Genomic DNA, 19,969 nt, shown 5'->3' with positions numbered 1-19,969 from the left:
TATACATTCATTCTGGAAAAGGAAGCACGCCCAGGGTGGTAGATCTGCAGATTCAGGATGTAGCTGAGGGCTGCAGGTTTCCCACCCTGTTTTAAGCATTAATGTTGATCTTATTGTTCAGAATGAATATTCAAGACAGCAGAAAGCTAATGCCCATTGTGTATGGCAAAAGTTCAGAAACAAAGCATGGCTGGCTTTCCTCGCTTGTGCTGGGCCTGCCTGTATTTGTAGTGCAGGACCCTCTGCATGCGGATGACCAGAAGAGGACCAGTGGACTTGATCAAGCTTTCCCCTTTTAGATGAGTGTTAATTGTATGTTGAATAATACCTAATGCAGCTTTGCAGAATACTGTATGGGAACTACGTTGAATAGACAAATGTCTCTATACTGCACTGCCTGAATTAGGAGTTCTGTATTTACAATTTACAAAGGAGGCCTTGGTCTGGTGGCAAAAAGAGCACACTTTCACAGTAGATAATTATTTGTGGGACTGCCTCTCTCCAGTTGGCTCCTGCCTGTCTCACTAGATCCAACAGGGAGGATATGCTCTGGGCCCCATTTATTAAACAATATCATTTGACTGGAGCCAGGAAGTATGGCTTCTCTGGTGCAGAACCTGCCCGCTGGAACATCATACCCCTGAAATTCATGGAGCCCCAACCCTGCTAGCATTTCGGGAGTCCCTGAAGACTTGGATGTTCCCTTGGGCATGGGGTCTGGAGGTTAGATGAGCCCATCACTGTGAGTTTCTCTTTTTTATGATTAGAATTGGGCTTGTTTTCAGCTGCCATTACTTTTCTTATTTTTCTTATCAAGCATGTTTGCTTGGTTTTAATCCAATGTGTGCCTCTCAGAGTTGTAACTGTGAGATGGATGGCTATATAAACTGATATAATAAACAAATAAATTATGAATGAATGAATGAAGATTAATGTAGTTAATTTATTATTAGTTAAGCAATATTTTAATCTGTTTGTGAAACACATAATGTGCATAAACATTGTAAACAACAGCCTGAAAGCAGACTATAGTAGGGATTAACTGCACTACTTAAGGTTCACTGTGTCTCCTACAAACTCTTATTTTTGTCCATCTTCTCAGAATGGCTAGGTCAAGAACACCACCTCTGAAGTCATGGATGATTGCTGTGATTGTGTTAGCAACGTTGCTGGTCTTAGCCACTGCCATTGGCTTGCTCGTGTATTTTTTGATATATGGTAGGTATATTAATTATTCAGTCTATATGATTTTAATGGCTTTATGTTTTAAAATCTTTCAGCAATCAGAAGGAAATTATTTATATTTTCAAGTTAGGGTAGTGCAATTCTTTCCTCAAGGATTTGTAGCCACATTTACTCCAGCTGGACTATTTCAGACAAGGCCATCTGCCAAACAACATGACATATTCATTTTGGATTGGCAATGTTTTCCTGCCCCTGATCTCTGTGCTGGTGTATCACCCAAGGCAGAGGATGACCCTGTTATATCCTGCCATATGTGACATTGTGTAATGGGCAGAAGGAATAACCTTGAGGAACAAGACGAAGAGCTGCAACCAAGACAATGGTCAGATAAAAGTTATCTGAGTCCAGGGCAGAAATGTAATTTGAGAAAGCATCTTAGACAGGACCCTAGTTTTCATGAAGAAAAAGGGAGGGGGGGGGAGCACATTCAGGCAGGCCCAGCACAAATGAGGAAAGCACATTCAGACTTACAAGATTCTGATACTATAACCTTATTATAAAATTAGTATTAGCCTGCTGTCTTTGGTTTCCAAGCTTGGTCTACCTTGGAGGGCTTCCACATTATTAGGGTTCCCACATCTCTTGAAACTGGATATAAGGTGATAGAATTAGTAAACTGCTTGAAGGCCATCCCTGGCAGAAGAAGGACAGAGCCCAATGACATTGGTGAGACAGTGGATGGCATCTGATAAATCAAAGGAAGAACCTGCTGGTGTGTAGTTTTAGAGGACTGAAACCTGATTGAAAAGGCTTTCTGTGTGTATCAGTGTGCATATGCACAAGTATATATGTACATTGCAACATTTTCATCTTAACAGAAAATAGCCAACTCCTGATTCTGGCCTTTCACCAAGCAATTTTAATCCTTTCATTGGAGATCCTGAGAAGGAGGGTGAATCACAAAATCAAATCTTGAGACTTGCCAGCCATAAACCATGAGAAGACATGGTTGATGATTTCTTCAGGGAAGAGGAATTGTTTGAACTAGCATGGTTTCTTTCACTTGAAATACACTGTATCTGATAGCTCCAGAACCCAAGAACTTTACTTATCTGTGACCAGTTTTTTGTGACACAGATGCCTCCTACTTGGCCTGCCTCCTTCCCATATTATAAAATATGGGAAGTATATAAAAGCCCTTTGCTTCAGGGTTAAAATATGTTTCATTATCATGTCCAAAACCTCTAAATTTTTAGAACATTTCCTCTCTCAGTGATTACTTAATTGTGCCACATTCTTGTAAATTAATTGATAGTAAAGGTAAAGGTTTCCCTTGACGTAAAGTCCAGTCGAATCCGACTCTAGGGGGCGGTGCTCATCTCCGTTTCTAAGCCTTGGAGCCAGCGTTGTCATAGACACTTCCGGGTCATGTGGCCAGCATGACGACTCGGAACGCCGTTACCTTCCCGCCGAAGCGGTACCTATTGATCTACTCACATTTGCATGTTTTCAAACTGCTAGGTGAGCAGGAGCTGGGATTAACAACAGGAGCTCACCCCGCCGCGCGGTTTCGAACCACCGACCTTCCGATCGACAGCTCAGCGGTTTAACCCGCAGCGCCACCGCGTCCCTGTAAATTAATTGATACTATGATATAAATAATGTTTTCATTCTTCCCCATTCATATGCAGATCAGAAGGTATTATTTTACAATGCTTCCTTTAGAATCAATAATGTGCAATACCAGCCTAGCTTTGAAAAACAGACATCAGCAGAATTTAGACAACTAAGCACAAGCATTGAGACTTTGGTAAGTGAGAATGGTTTCTTTTTTAATGCATTTAATGTACTAAATTCTATTCTCAAGGAAGAAAAGAACACACAGACACACACACACACACAGACAAACCTCTTCTCCCAGAAGCCCTTTGGTTCCTTGGCCTCACGTCCTGATTTTCGGTAGGGCTTGGTAGTTTCTGTTGTCACTATGTATCTTCTAGAGGAGACTTCTGGGGGAGAAAGGCGGATTGAAGACGGCTCTGCTTTTTGTGGAGCCAATGGCCACAGCAGATAAGGGGAGCCAGCGAAGGTTTCAGATGTTCAGAACCCTCTCTGGATCAAGGAGAGGACAGGATTGCCCACACATACTTCAAACAGAAGCTCCCTGCATAGAAATTGCTTAATTGTGATCTCCAGTGGGTTGAGCACTCTGGAAGTCGAGGGAAGAAACTATCTATCTTCTAGAGGACACCTCACTTAGCATTCTTTTATTAAACCCCATGTGTGTGAGAGACAGAGCTCTCACAACTTGTCCTGGTATTTAGGCAATTAAAAGGACAACATTTTAAAAAGTGAAATAATTTCAGTAGTGTAATCTCTTAGTCAAGTAGCACAGAGGTGTGTGACTAGAGTATTGTTCTCTCCCCCCTTCCCAAATGGGAAATAAATCTCGCTCACAAGAGAAAATTCAAATTCTATTTAAGAAAAAAGGAAATTTAAGATGTAAGAAACCATTTTTATTTTAAATGTTAAAATACAAACATTCAGTATTGTAAAAAAATAAATTACAGAGCTGTTCCAGGGATGGATGGATGGATGGATGGATAGGAGCACCTGAAGTGACATAACAGGGAAAAGTGTATGTCAGAAATGAAGCACAGAGATTGCTTTGAAGGTATGGGGAGATTAATGGTGACACCATCCATTTCTGCACTCCAGAAATAGTGGCTGCCTGTTCTAGAAACAAGGCAACCAGGAAGAGTGGTTAAGTTCCTGAGTCAACTTAAGAATTTGTAACAGATCTGAAACCAAAGAATAAATCTTGTAACTTTGATAAGTTGTGAATCTTTGATCAAATATTAAATTGTTTTGGGCATAAGAAATAAGAAAGTGTGAGAATACTTACCAGAGAATGGAACTTGCTCCTAAAAAATACTATTGATATATGCCAAGCAGAAGAAGTTGCCCACTCACAATTGAAAATCATAGGACTCAACAATGATAATACTCCAGTATTGTCCATCATCCATGATAAAGAGATATAGAAAGGAAGGAGTTCAGTAGACTGCAGACTAACAAAGGAAACAGCAGCTGGCAAAAAATCTTGGAAACAATGCAAAGTGTATGCAAAAAATCCAGCTGATATGGTATGAAGCATGCATGTAAACAATGTCTAGCATGTAGGCAGAAAAGTCACAAGTGCAGCAAGTATAACCACAGGGCTAACATGTACAAAACTACAAAAACAGTTCAAGAAATATAGACTCAGGTACCAAAGGATTATGTCGATGTGGACAGGGTAAGATATCAGAAAGTCTGGGTTAAAATAATACCCATTAAGAGAATCCCCATTGTTTATAATTTGACTTGCACACCAGTATCAGTCTAATGGCTGAACTTGACTACAAGAGATTGAAGCCTAAGCCAGGCCTATACTCAGTGCATCTAAAGTCATATACTGAAACCCAGTAGCCTACTAAGCGGCTATGAACTCACTTTGAAATGGAAAGGTATTCAATATGCTAGAAAAGCATCAATAGTACCAAACCCACAAAGAAACCATTCTGGGCCACAATACATCTGAAATTATTGACAAATAATAAGTCACATTGACTTAGTCGATACAGAACTGACACAGAAAAAATACCTCCATATTTAAGGAGATAGTTTGCATAGTACTGGATGTCTCCTAATAATAATACACATAGTAAAGATGCACAACTAGTAGTTGTCAACCTTTCAAGGTAGATCAGACTAGGAAACCAATGTTATGTAGGTCAATATTACTTTTATTATAAGGTTATAGTAACAGAATTTTGTAAGTCTGAATGCAGTCCCCCCCTCACCTTTTTTTTCAAATTGAGTATATTATTGGTTAATCAATCAAGACTCCTGAGAATACTATGGATAGCTAAGAAAACAAATAAATGGATCATTGAACAGGTCAACCACTCGAGGCACAAATGACCAGGCTCAAATTATTCTGCTTTGGTCACATTATGCAAAGACCTAGTTCTCTGAAGAAGGGTCTAATGCTGGGAAATGTGGAAGGAAAGAGAAGAGGATGACCAGCAGCAAGGTGGATGGACTCAGTTACAGTGGCAATGAGTTCACTGTTGGAAAACTTGGAGGACCAGGTTAGGAACACAGAGTCTTGGAAAAAAATTGTCTATGTGGTCACAGAGAATTGACACCAACTTGATTGCAAAGAATCAATCGATTCAAAGAGAGCATTATCACATCCCAACACAAGTTAACAGAAACTGGCAAGCATGAAGATATTTTCCCAGCTGGATGCATTTGCTGGGTTTGGTACATACCACTGGATGAAGGAAGCACACGCCTATGTATGCTTAGAACATAATGAAGTTGATACAGCTTTAAATATATGCCCTTTGGGTTGTGTTCTACTTTAAGTGTTTCATCATACCATGCAACAACTGATGGAAGGCATTCCAGGAACCTTCATATACATGAATTGCATGCTTGCATGGGGTGCCATAGAAGAATATGATCAATGATTAAAACTGGACCTCGAAAAAGCCAGGTCCTCAAATATGAAATTGAAAAAAAAAGCGAATACTGTTTTATAGTTCAAGAAATATAGTATCAGGGAGAAATAGTAACAAAATATGGCATAACACTAGACCAGCCTAATGTTACGGCAACTCTAGTAAGAAGGCATCCAGTTATAGGGGAACACTTAGAACAAGTCATAGTACCAGCCAAATATTGGGTGAGATACTTAAATTAGCCCAACATGAGAATCCTTTGGCAAGACAATTGGGCAGAGATTGGGCCAGGGATTGTTGTGGAAGTTATACAGTTTTGTCACTCCTGTTTCAAATGCAGTCTAGTGGTTAACTTAAAGAAAGTTCCCATTCAGATAATCAATAAAGGCTAATTTGTTAAAACAGATGTGCAACTCTTGTTATAGCCAGATTTTCAGAAGTTTCATCCTGGTCAGACCATCTAATACTGCAGTTTAATAGCTTCTATTTGTTGAAGGCTTTTAAAGGACTTTCCAGCAGGCTTATCTTGTGTGTGTGTGTGTTTGTTTTGATTTAGTTTAGTTTTATTTATTTCTTTATTGCAGATCCAAGTATATTCTTTTTAGAAAGGAATTCTCTTAGGGCAATGGGTAATTTATGGGGTTCACCCCCTATTATCCATCCAATCATAATTAGAATAATAGAAGAGTAGAATGGAAGGAATGGAAGGGACCTTGGAGATCAAGTAATCCCTGCCCAAAGCAGGAATTCTCTACTACAGCATTGTAGACAGATGGCCATCTAGTGAAAAAGAGTCTACCACCTTCTAAGGCAGTCTTTTCCATTGCTAAACTGCTCTTTCTCCAAATATCTCCAAATTCTCAGTGTTCTTAAAATGTGGTGCTCAGAACTTGATGTAATATTCTAGTTGTGGTCTGCCAAACTCAGAACAGAGAGGAACAAGATTTCTCTTGACACTATACTTCTGTTGATGCACCCCAATAGTACATTTGGTTTTACACACCTGCATTACAGCATTGGCTCAGTTCAGCTTGTGAGCTACCAAGACACTCAGATCCTTTTCAGCTGTATTGTTGCCCAGTATGCCTTCCCATCTTATACTCAGTTCTTTGATTTTTCTTATACGAATCTAAGACTTTACAATTATTCCTGTTGAAATTCATTTGCTGATTTTTATCCATTGTTCTAACTTGTCAAAATCCTCCTGAATCTTGATACTGTCTTCTAAGGTGTTTGTTATCCCCCCTAACTTTATGTCCTTGGCAAGTTTGATAATCAAATTTCTAACCTCTCATCCAAGTTATTTATAAATGTAACTCAGCTGATAAAGAAAGAGTGGCCAAATTCCACTGAGTTTTGTATGGATCAGTTAGTTCTTTGAGCCTGGCCAGATTGTTTTAGTGCATTCATACTGTATTGGTTTTCTCACTGTTACATGGATGTCTATGGAGAAGGGGGGTCAAAATCTGCAAGATGATGGGAGTATGTTACTATAGAAGCCCCACCCCTTTCCCCATACATGTGATTCTTAACATGTTTAAAGAAGTAGGGCTTTGATTGTGATGCTGCATCCATCATCTTGCAGATTTTGACACATACACTTGGGGATGCTGCTGCATTTCTACTTTGTTTGATAAACTTTATATATCAAACATAACTTTTCATTCCTTTCAACAGATTAAACAAGCATTCCATGCTACTCCCTTAGAGAAAAGGCTAATTAAATCACGTGTTGTCAGGCTAAGGTATGTAAAATGAACATTCTACTCAGGAATAGATGCTGAATAAATTGCTAACAATGACATGAGAATGAATTTATAAATCAAATGGCCAATATTGCATTAAAAATAGATCTGGGCTACTTCCCCCACCCAGGGTTTCTCAGCTGTGTTGGACTACAACTCCCATCAATCAGCAACACACAGCATTTGTGATGATCGCTTATGATAGTTGTAGCCCAATACCTAGGAGCAGGAGGCGTATTAGAATAGGCTGATCTTTCCTTTGTAACAATTTAGAATGGATGCTGAAAATAACCCAACTAGCTGAATTGCATTTGGTATAATTGGCTGCCTGATGATTTTTATATTCCTGCCTTAAGTTTTAAATAAATGCATTAAGTTTTTAATTCATGGACTCAGTATCATCTGGCTCACAACCATAAAACTTGCAGATGAATTTTTAAAAAATGGTTGGGACAATTGTAACATAATTAAACTTCCATAACCATTTTATCTGAATTAAGTTAATTGAGTTTGTCTCTCACACTTTTGGGAACTGATGAACTGTGAGGATCAGGACCAAATTCTATTTCTTCACCCTGACATACAAACACCTGGGGAAATTACCAAGGCAAGACCAGCAGGTGGACAAATACTAGGACTCAGATACCTATTCTACAGTCCACAGTGTTTGCTGGAAAATTCATGGTATGAAAACATCCCATAATGAACAGAGTGATGGACATAAACAGGGTTAGCTCTCTAACTGACTTGGATTGGAGAATGTTTTAGGAAGGTTTTTAAAGTTTTTTTCCATGGAAGTCCATCTTTGCATGTTATGTCACTGATCTGCATTTTGCTTTGCTATCCTCAAAACAGAAGCCCTTTCCTACTATGCAATGACCATGCAAAATCTTTTTTTTAAGCTCACCTTTTTCTAACATCTGAACAGACCCTGAATTGGGACAACTAGAAATACATTCCTCCAGACATGCTTGTTGACAGGGTTGAATCTAAAATCACCTTAAAAGTTCAATGTATTCCAGCAAGGAAGTGGCAGGCGTAGGCTTTTGTGCAATGTGACATGATATGTATCTGGCCTAATTTGATCTCTTCTCTGCAAGTGCCTTTTGATGGAGCTGAGGCACTCACAATACCCAGCACACTCAACCACACATAAACATGTGACTATGTTTGTTGAAATGAAACTTGAACAAATAGCTCTTCACAGTGTAAAGTCTAAAATAGAAACGGACATTTGATTTATTAATTGAACAATTTGTATTAGACTCACTCAATTTTTCTGTCTGGCCAAAGGACTTTATCACAGGGAATATAGATCTCTGTTAAAACTGTGCCTGTTCTGCTGGAGAATGCTACTAATTTTTCAGGTTTAAAAGAGGGGGAAACTCTGTGCCACTATAAGATCCCTGTATTTTCTGATCCCAAATTACAGCTATTTGTGGGGGCACAGCCCAAATTTATGCCAAACCATTTCCTAGTGCCTGTAACGTCCCTTTCATTTCCAGGAAGCAATGAGTTGAACAGCAAATCTACTGGTGGCTTGTGCCTGATGTTCCTTTATGGGTGGATGGAGATGGTATTTTTAATTTTCTATCTTAGTTGCCCAAATGTTTTGAATGAGTGTATATGAGAAAAGACCCCTATGGAATGTGGTTTGCTTGGTCAGCTGACTGTATTATTCTTTTGCAGCCCAGGGAATGGAGGTGTCCTGGCAGATGTGGTGCTGATATTTAAGTTCATTGCCACAGATAATAAAGAGATACTTTGGACAAATGTTTATTATATTTTGCTGAAAAGGCTGAAGGTATCAACATGGCCCTTAAGTATTGACCTTTCTTCTTACAAGCTCTCAGGCAAGTGTCATAGATGTCCTTTGTAATGTTGGTAAGATTTTTTTAAACTGCTTACTTGGCCTGCATTATCACTGAAATGTCTGTTGACTTACTCAAAACTGCATTACCCATTTCCCATTTTTGCTTACAATGTTTGTGTAGCATTTGCAGTGTTTTTTTTTTCTGTGAGGAAATAAGATACTTACAGATTTCTGATTTCCATCCAATTTCTATTAAATATTGTTCCCTGGTTTTCATTTATTTATTTTTAATACTTAAGGATCTAAAAGTCTGCTACCATTAGGAACTAATTTATTTATTTTATTTATTGCTCAAATTTAGCCACTGCCCATCTCCCCCAAAAGAGGGACTCTGGGCTGTTGTATACTAATAGAGTATTTTGCCAGAGAATGCTGGGAAAATTTCATTGAGATGTTTTCATTGAGCCAAAGCCAGTAACCTTTATATTATTTGATTACTTTTATGAACTGGTCACCCTTATATAGCATGTCAACAAATGGGAACATCAGTTGGTTCGTTAATTCATGATGATATCAAGCAAAATGGATTAAAAGGAGTTTCTGACATAGTTTCTGTAAACGTCTATATAGGCAGCAAATTCCTAATAGATGTTTTGTTTCATTTCTGGTGACTGTAATACTGAAGAGATGCAAATTTAAATGTTTTAAATTACCTAAAACGTAGTCCAGGAAAAAGACAGTCAGGAACTTTTAATCAAGAAGATTTTAGAGATGTGGCCTTGCAATCTTTGGGTTTCCTAAGGCTAATATCTTCAGCAAAGGATTGTTACCTTGTTGTGGTGCTAGAGCTTGAGCACCTTAATGATGCCATGATCTAAACTGTGAAGGGCCACTCAAGATGGGAAGGTCATGACAGAGAGGTCAGACTAAATGCGATCCCTGGGGAAGGTAACGGCAACCCACCCCAGTATTCTTGCTGTGAAAACTAAATGGATCAGTACAACCAGAGATATGTCGGTATAGCATTGGAAGATGAGACCCCCAGGGCGGAAGATGGTCAAAATGCTACTGGGGAGGAACAGAGGAAGAGTTCAACTAGCCCCAGACGTGATGACGCAGCTAGCTCAAAGCCGAAAGGACGGCTAGCGGCCAATGGTGCTGGTGGTGAACGGCGAATCCGATGTTCTAAGGATCAACACACCATTGGAACCTGGAACGTAAGATCTATGAGCCAGGGCAAATTGGATGTGGTTATTGGTGAGATGTCAAGATTAAAGATAGACATTTTGGGCGTCAGTGAACTGAAATGGACTGGAATGGGCCACTTCACATCAAATGACCACCAGATCTACTACTGTGGACAAGAGGACCACAGAAGAAATGCAGTAGTCTTCATAATTAATAGTCAAGTGGCTAAAGCAGTGCTTGGATACAATCCAAAAAACGATAGAATGATCTCAATTCGAATTCAGGGCAAGCAATGTAACAACACAGTGATTCAAATATACGCCCCAACCACAGATGCTGAAGAAGCTGAAGTAGAGCAGTTCTATGAGGATCTGCAGCACCTACTGGACAACATGCCTAAAAGAGATGTTATTTTCATCACGGGAAACTGGAATGCTAAGGTGGGCAGTCAAATGAAAACTGGAATTACAGGTAAGCATGGCCTGGGAGAACAAAACAAAGCAGGACATAGAACTTCTTATTGCACAATTTAGGATCAGACTAAAGAGATTAGGGAAGACCCACAGATCAGCTAGATATGAGCTCACTAATATTCCTAAGGAATATGCAGTGGAGGTGAAGAATAGATTTAAGGGACTGGACTTAGTAGATAGGGTCCCGGAAGAACTATGGACAGAAGTCCGCAACATTGTTCAAGAGGCGGCAACAAAATACATCCCAAAGAAAGAGAAAACCAAGAAGGCAAAATGGCTGCCTGCTGAGACACTAGAAGTAGCCCAAGAAAGAAGGCAAGCAAAAGGCAACAGTGATAGGGAGAGATATGCCCAATTAAATGCAAAATTCCAGAGGTTAGCCAGAAGAGACAAGGAATTATTTTTAAACAAGCAATGCGTGGAAGTGGAAGAAGACAATAGAATAGGAAGGACAAGAGACCTCTTCCAGAAAATTAGAAACATCGGAGGTAAATTCCAGGCCAAAATGGGTATGATCAAAAATAAAGATGGCAAGGACCTAACAGAAGAAGAAGAGATCAAGAAAAGGTGGCAAGAATATACGGAAGACCTGTATAGGAAGGATAACAATATCAGGGATAGCTTTGACGGTGTGGTCAGTGAGCTAGAGCCAGACATCCTGAAGAGTGAGGTTGAATGGGCCTTAAGAAGCATTGCTAATAACAAGGCAGCAGGAGACAACGGCATCCCAACTGAACTGTTCAAAACCTTGCAAGATGATGCTGTCAAGGTAATGCATGCTATATGCCAGCAAATTTGGAAAACACAAGAATGGCCATCAGACTGGAAAAAATCAACTTATATCCCCATACCAAAACAGGGAAACACTAAAGAATGTTCAAACTATCGAACAGTGGCACTTCTTTCACATGCCAGTAAGGTAATGCTCAAGATCCTGCAAGGTAAAGGTAAAGGTAAAGGTTTCCCTTGACGTAAAGTCCAGTCGTGTCCGACTCTAGGGGGCGGTGCTCATCTCCGTTTCTAAGCCTTGCAGCCGGCATTGTCATAGACACTTCCGGGTCATGTGGCCAGCATGACGACTCGGAACGCCGTTACCTTCCCGCCGAAGCGGTACCTATTGATCTACTCACATTTGCATGTTTTTGAACTGCTAGGTGAGCAGGAGCTGGGACGAGCAACGGGAGCTCACCCCGCCGCGCGGTTTCGAACCGCCGACCTTCCGATCGACAGCTCAGCGGTTTAACCCGCAGCGCCACCACGTCCCTTATCCTGCAAGGTAGACTTCAGCAATTCATGGAGCGAGAATTGCCAGATGTACAAGCTGGGTTTAGAAAAGGCAGAGGAACTAGGGACCAAATTGCCAATATCCGCTGGATAATGGAAAAAGCCAGGGAGTTTCAGAAAAACATCTATTTCTGTTTTATTGACTATTCTAAAGCCTTTGACTGTGTGGACCATAACAAATTGTGGCAAGTTCTTAGTGGTATGGGGATACCAAGTCATCTTGTATGCCTCCTGAAGAATCTGTATAACGACCAAGTAGCAACAGTAAGAACACACCACGGAACAACGGACTGGTTTAAGATTGGGAAAGGAGTACGGCAGGGCTGTATACTCTCACCCTACCTATTCAACTTGTATGCAGAACACATGTGACAAGCTGGGCTTGAGGAATCCAAGGCTGGAGTTAAAATCTCTGGAAGAAACATTAACAATCTCAGATATGCAGATGATACCACTTTGATGGCTGAAAGTGAAGAGGAACTGAGGAGCCTTATGATGAAGGTGAAAGAAGAAAGTGCAAAAGCTGGCTTGCAGCTAAACCTCAAAAAAACCAAGATTATGGCAACCAGCTTGATTGATAACTGGCAAATAGAGGGAGAAAATGTAGAAGCAGTGAAAGACTTTGTATTTCTAGGTGCGAAGATTACTGCAGATGCTGACTGCAGTCAGGAAATCAGAAGACACTTAATCCTTGGGAGAAGAGCAATGACAAATCTCGATAAAATAGTTAAGAGCAGAGACATCACACTGACAACAAAGGTCCGCATAGTTAAAGCAATGGTGTTCCCCATAGTAACATATGGCTGCGAGAGCTGGACCATAAGGAAGGCTGAGAGAAGGAAGATATTGAACTGTGGTGCTGGAGGAAAATTCTGAGAGTGCCTTGGACTGCCAGAAGATCAAACCAGTCCATCCTCCAGGAAATAAAGCCAGACTGCTCACTTGAGGGAATGATATTAAAGGCAAAACTGAAATACTTTGGCCACATAATGAGAAGACAGGACACCCTGGAGAAGATGCTGATGCTAGGGAGAGTGGAGGGCAAAAGGAAGAGGGGCCGACCAAGGGCAAGGTGGATAGATGATATTCTAGAGGTGACAGACTTGTCCCTGGGGGAGCTGGGGGTGTTGATGACCGACAGGAAGCTCTGGCGTGGGCTGGTCCATGAAGTCACGAAGAGTTGGAAGCAACTAAACGAATAAATAAGAACAACAAGGCTAATATGGTTATAAGATCATTCATACTGCATTTACAGAAAGACATTTGTTTTGCTTTGCGCAAGAAAACTTAAGCAAAGTTTTTGTTTTGGCTAAATATATTCATAACTTCAATATTGCAAAATATTGTAGAGTTTTCACCTTCACTCATTTCAAATGTTCTGCCTTCAACCTTAATGGAAGGGAGATACTGATATGAAAACATCATCTGCCAATATTCCTAAGTTACTAGTGACTATTCAATTATGTACTTTATGATGAGGGATGGGTGAAAATATTGCCACCCCAAAACTAGTATTTGTCCTTTCTATCTTTCTTTTCAGAGATAAATGCAGAAAATGGTGCAAATCTTCTCAACAGTTGTAAGTACCAGAACAGCTTTGTGTTTGAAAACAAATTTGTTAAAAATGGCTTTGTTTAGCCTCACTTTCCTCTGGCTGCTGTTCTCCAGCTGTTTTGGAGTTATAGATATAACTCTATAAGTATAACTGGGGATACTGGACATATCAGTATAAGGTAGACTGCAGTGTTGAGGAAGACTGCCTTAGCATATAGTTCTCAAACACTTTCGCAATCTCCTGGTATGTCCGATCTTCATGAACCACTTTGTTTTTACAGCCTGATTATCACATGGTAAGCTACTGTAAAAGTTTCCTCAGTAGAAGTTTTTGCTGTCCTACATTCATGCTGTGCTACTGACTGCATGGGAAGGAGAAAGAGTTTTTGAGGACCTTGCATTACCAATATATTTTATCAGTACAGTATATTTTGGACACAACACTGTTCTTTGAAATGGCACATTTTAAAATACGTTGAGAGCCCTAGCTAGATGCATTTCCAGTTGGTTTCAATGTAAACAACTAAAGATCAGCAAAACTGATCGTACTTCAAATTTTAAAATGTTTAGAATCTAACCATCGTGGTCAGAATTACATTTTTATAGTGATGAGGAAAATAACAAAGCAAAATAACATTATGAAGACAGAAGAGACACTGGAGCCTTTTTTTCCCTATGGTAATGAGTGATGAAAATCAAATTTAAATTCACTTATTTGTAATATTGTAACTCAGGTCACCCCTGGAAATTTTGTTAAGGATGGAAGATTTCTATAGAATTGGACTATTGCATAGCATTTTTCCCTAAGAAAGAATGGGTGATATTTTTGAGCTAAGCTGAGTGACCTGGAAAACATCCAGTTCCCTTCCTGACCCCAGAAATGCAATCCTGTATTTATTTGGTGGAGAATAAGGGTGCTTCCAGAAAGACAGCTCCTAGCATATTAATCAAAAGGGATTATGCAATTCTTTTCTTGTTCTGCTCTGAATGGATATTTTAGGGCAAGAAAAAAGCAGTGGCAAGACAGCACACGAGCGGAAGGCAATTACATTTTGTTATTCCCTTACCTGTTCCCTTAAAATTCAGTGAATGAGTAATGTATGTGTCCTAACAACCAGGAAACACACTGAGACAAGGAACTGGTCTCTAATATTTATTGCTAGTACTTAACAGGAATCCTAACAAACTGAAGAAGCGTGGGAAAACCCAGACATATAAACCCCAAGGGTTAAGGCAGTCCCGATCGGTGTCTCTTTGAATGGCTGAACAATTCATCAGTGCTACGCATGCGCTTGACAGTCTGGATGGGAGCCCCCTGCTCGCCATCCTTACTCATGACAGTATGGCTGCCTAACATTCTGCCAAGTTTAGTGAGAGTTTCTTCCAGGTAAACATGAACAAAATTAGGCCATTCTCCATATTTCCAAAGAAGAGTGCTTTGGGTTTGTTTTTAAATTGTCTTTCAATGTTTTATGTTTCTAAAAAGCTATGATAATTATACTTCTGGCAAATCCCCCAAATCCCCTTTAATAAAGTAGAGTGTTCTGATCATAAAGCAAAATTTGTTCTCTGGAAAGAAATTAGCTAACATGCTGTTTTGGGGTTGGGGGCAGGTTGTGGGACACGACTGGACAGATCTGTGGAGAGAATCTATGGAGGTACCATTGCAGGGGAAGGGGAATGGCCCTGGCAAGCTAGTCTCCAGCTGAATGGCATTCACCGTTGTGGAGCAACGCTGATCAGTAATTCCTGGCTTGTGACTGCTGCTCATTGTTTTAGAAGGTGAGTCTATCCTTCCCTACTATCTCTAAAACTACATCTTACCAACACACTTAAATGATAACATTTTCCCAGTTCATTTACTGTATGCACAGAAGTTCCCACTTGCCACAAATACCGGTTGTCTCATACATTCAAAATATATGAAATTGTATAAAGGAGAGTGGTGTTTAACTCTTTGTCTCTGCTCACAGCTAATGTTATTCCTAGGCACTCCAGATTCTAAACTGGGCTTATTTCTAGTCTTGAAGTTTGACTGCAGTGAGAGAGTTGCAGGAAAAACTGGAAAACTGTATCAGTTAGAAAGGAACAGTTGTGAAGTTCTGTCCTAAAAAGGCTACAATAAATCAAAATGCTATACAAAAATGTAAATAGAATTCTTATGGTATAATCTGCACTCTCAAATGTCTTTCAGTGTCAGGGATGTCAGAAGGTGGACAAGTAGTTTTGGGGCTCGTATAAGACCTCCAACAATGAGAAGGAATCTTCGCCAGATCATCATTCATGAACATTATGCCAATAATGTAATGAACCATGAATTTGATATTGCTGTTGTGCAGATTTCACCCCCAGTGGAATTTACAACTGCTGTACATCGTGTTTGTCTTCCAGAGGCTTCATATATCTTTCCAGAAAATACCACTTGTGTGGTTACAGGATATGGTGCTCTGAGGGACGACGGTTAGTAGCTACCTATTCATCAGGGGCTAGCTGGCTTGGGTGGATAATCATTCTGATTTGTTAACCATAGTATGGTTGGTTCCAGGTTCTAGAGAGCACTGGATTACACTGTCAGGTGGGCTGTCCTCCATTCCCAACCACAGGTGTCCATAGAGGTTGCAGTTCATGTATGAAGAGAAGGGGAGCTTTGCTCCCTTGTAAGCCCAGGACTGACTGCTCAATTGTTGGGCCTCATGTTTCTTTCTGAGGGTCTGGACCTGTTGGAGCTGCCTGACAGTGTTAGTTCCTATTAGTGGCACTTGCAATAGTGTAAACCTTGTTTGACAATGTGTAATAAAGTCTTTTCACTCATACCTTGTCAACTAGATAGACTGTTTGCCTTCTTTTAGGTGGAAGATATGTATTCACATGCATATTCATCTTTAAGAAAACAAAATATAAAATTGAAAAGTTGCAAAAGTGCTGCAGGAGGTTGGGATAGATGGGACAGGTATATTGGAAATATCACAGATTAAGAAATAGCTTCCACAATTATTATATCTTCTTTCAGAGTAGCTCATTCCAAAAATGTTCCTTATCCAGAGATCACTAGAGATAAGAATGTTCCTTATCACTCATGTTCAATAGGATTAGAAACTTCTGTGAAATCAGCAAAGAGTTCAGTTTATGTTCATTCCAGTCTGAGCTCCCCTTTACCTAGCCTCAGAGCAAGGCTGTACCTCACCCCCCAGCTGCAAACAAGGGAGAGCCGATCAACCAAGGGAAAGCTCCTAGCTACCGAGAAGTGGAGCTCTCAGTCTGAGCAAAGATTTTAGGTGCTTGCAAGGGTTCCTATTCAGATTTTTTTTTTTGCGAACTACCTGACAACTGCATACAAATGTACATACCACAAACCATTTATATTAAAGCACTTACTTGTTTCCTTTTCTTAAGTGGTGTGAGGGAGTTTTGTTATTCCTGGACAGAGTATGATTGAGAATCTGATGTGCCTGGCCCTTTCCTATTAGTCAACTGGAGGATAGGCGAGTGAGCATGGACTGCTCATGCAGTTTTCTGTGTTTCAATATTGTAGAAGGCAAGATTATCACAGGAAGGTTCCTTTTAAAGGAATGGAGGGATGGAAATTCTGGTGCTAAGGAAGAGCTCACAGAGTAACGATATGTGATGTTTTGTGGGTGTGTTACCCTATAGCTTTTTTATGAATTTTCATGGGTAAAAAACTCCCTTGTTATTTGAAAATCAGGTCCCAGTGTTGGTGAACTTCGTCAAACAGAAGTGAAAATTATAGGCAATGAAATTTGCAACAGAAGGGAAGTGTACAATGGAGCCATTTCACCTGGAATGGTCTGTGCTGGATACCTGGAAGGAGGGAGCGATGCTTGCCAGGTAGGTGTAATAACAGCTTAGAAGTCAGCATGTAGAAGTCAGCAAAAGGGCTCCTGTACATGTTATGATTTGGTAGTATTTGTGGTGTAGCAAAAGCCACCTATTTACGTACCACCACCTTTTTCTACAACTAGGTAACAAAGATCTGGATCAAAGAGGTGATCTGGGAGTGTAGAATGTTGAAGCCCATTTTCTCTGCAGTTCCAGGGTTCTACTGTTATATTTGGAGAGAGGAATGGGGAGGCTGTGGCTAGGGATGGGAAATATGTGATTTAAAAAAATTATTTTTGTTTATTCTATTCGATTTCCACATCAGTTTGCATTTTTGAAGCCCTTAAAGTTTGCAAGCAAGTCTAGCCATGAAGACATGGGAGTTGGGAGGGAGAACGTGGTCTTCAGATGACCCCCTCATTTCTCCTCTAAGAAGACTATGTTAAGGGAAATCAGTTTTAGATGGTATCATGTTTGATAAAACAGCTCTATCATACTGATTTTATAAGCTACAAATTTTCCCCCCGTCTTTCTAAAATGATCTTCTTTTCCTTTTAGGGTGACTCTGGTGGACCATTGGTGACACCTGATTCAAGAGGAATATGGTACCTTGTTGGCATAGTAAGCTGGGGAGATGAATGTGCTAAGCCAAATAAGCCTGGAGTCTATACACGAGTTACTTACTATCGAGACTGGATTGCTCTCCATACAGGAGTCTGAAATAATGAGAAGGAGTAACTTCATAGTTAATGTGTGAGATCCAATCTCTGTGGACTACTTATAAATATTTTTCTTACAAAGAGTCCCACTGCTTTGGTAGATTCTGGTTTCTGAGTAAGAATTTGTTTTTCTGCTGGAGGCATCAACACTATTCCTTTCCACATTGTTCCATATCCAGCAGTCTCATTATATTATCAACACTGTTCAGGTCTTATACAAGAAGATGGATAGATTGAAGCATTTATCTGCAGCCAGCAAAAGACTTTTGTTTGTAGTTCTTTATGATTCCCATCCTTAAAATGATTGTACTGTTGGAGCCTGCTTGATTGCATTGAATGTTCCACTTTCCCAACTGTTTTGATAATTTGGCCAATCTTTTTTTTTGCTTGTTTGTTTTTAGTGCATGCTACTATTCAAGGAGAATTGCTGCATAATCTCTTCCAGGGACTGGGAGTACTCAAATATACTGTATACAGTAACTCTTTTACAACTATCTTGCAAGAATGGAGAGGATTCTTGGGCAAAGGGTATTCCATGGTCCTCCTTAATTCATGAACACTGGAAAGGGTCATGCCACGCAGACTGAGAACGTATTGAAGTGATGATCAGTTAGTTTGTATCAGTCTAGATATCATATTTACCCAGGTTCACAAAAAGTTCTTGGAGGGACCTGTGAAGATCAAAGCTGCAAAATGCAATTACTGATCTTCTTAAAATAATTATATACTTCATTCTGAAAATGTTGGCAACTTTTCAGTGGCCTTCTCCAAATCTGGTACCCTCCAGTAGTTTTAGACCGCAACTCCCAACATTGCTAGACCATTTTGAGAAGGCAGAATGAGAAACATCTAGTATTCAGTCAATTAAAACCAAAGTCCATTTACTTGGAGAGGGAAGGGGAAATTTAGTGAGGAAAATGTGAGTTGCTGTAATGAGTTAATTTTTATTATAAATAAAAATTCCAGTTTTTTATTTATAATTCACTTTGGTTAGAAGATATGCTAAATATAATTGTTTTCCATATTTATAACAGATTCCTCTAATGCTGTCCTTTCCTTTTTCTATGTATTTCCTGTTGCTCAGAATACATCTCAAGGTTATTTAAACAGGTAGAAATATTTTTAAAATAAATTTCCTTCCATTCTGTATTCTTACATGGCACACATTTACAGAAAAGTGTGAGAGAAAAGAGAACCAATGTAGAAAAAATTATGTCTTTTCTTCTAATTACATCATGCATAAGTTGAGGCAATATCTAAGGATGCTTAAGGGTAGAGACAGTATGAATTAATTCTGAGTAAAAATGCAGTAAAAACTCTTGAAATCAATGAGATTACCATTGTTAAGACAAGTTTCATAGCAAAAAGTTCAACTCGCTCTTGCTGTTGGTGAACCTACAGAGACCAAAATATCAATTTGCACTGCAATCTATCTGTTATACATTAATGATCACAGGTCCCATAAATAAACACTATGATAAAGTGAAAACTTTATCATCCTGTTATCAAGGTATGTGATATAAATCATTTATATCTCCAGTTTTTGGACCTGCTGGCCAAATCTGATGTTTCAAGTTGTATAAGAGTCTAGATGCAAAAGATTTGTATGTGTGTCACATGATGCAAGAGAGAGAAAGTTAAATAATCAAATAATCATTTA

General features: G+C 39.6%; 1 protein-coding gene across 1 annotated transcript; it reads left to right on the top strand.

Annotated features, from left to right (window-relative positions):
• Positions 1-1,103: 1,103 nt before the first annotated feature.
• LOC134496230 (transmembrane protease serine 11E-like) lies at positions 1,104-19,308 on the top strand. Its single transcript, XM_063301963.1, has 9 exons — positions 1,104-1,218; positions 2,877-2,995; positions 7,374-7,441; positions 9,131-9,294; positions 13,740-13,778; positions 15,367-15,535; positions 15,948-16,213; positions 17,457-17,599; positions 18,149-19,308. The coding sequence occupies exons 1-9, from the start codon at positions 1,104-1,106 to the stop codon at positions 18,308-18,310; spliced, it is 1,245 nt and encodes a 414-aa protein (XP_063158033.1). The 3' UTR covers positions 18,311-19,308.
• Positions 19,309-19,969: the final 661 nt, after the last annotated feature.

Source organism: Candoia aspera, chromosome 4, assembly GCF_035149785.1.
Source record: "Candoia aspera isolate rCanAsp1 chromosome 4, rCanAsp1.hap2, whole genome shotgun sequence".
Classification (NCBI taxonomy): domain Eukaryota; kingdom Metazoa; phylum Chordata; class Lepidosauria; order Squamata; family Boidae; genus Candoia; species Candoia aspera.
This window is presented reverse-complemented; position numbering and strand designations above follow the sequence as displayed.

What these genes read in the sequence shown, in the direction of transcription:
- LOC134496230 (XM_063301963.1), top strand. Translation starts at nt 1,104, where the DNA reads ATGGCTAGGTCAAGAACACCACCTCTGAAGTCATGGATGATTGCTGTG. An exon ending in GCTGCTCATTGTTTTAGAAG is followed by an intron (nt 15,536 to 15,947) that starts GTGAGTCTATCC and finishes AATGTCTTTCAG; the next exon opens with TGTCAGGGATGTCAGAAGGT. An exon ending in TGGTGCTCTGAGGGACGACG is followed by an intron (nt 16,214 to 17,456) that starts GTTAGTAGCTAC and finishes TTTGAAAATCAG; the next exon opens with GTCCCAGTGTTGGTGAACTT.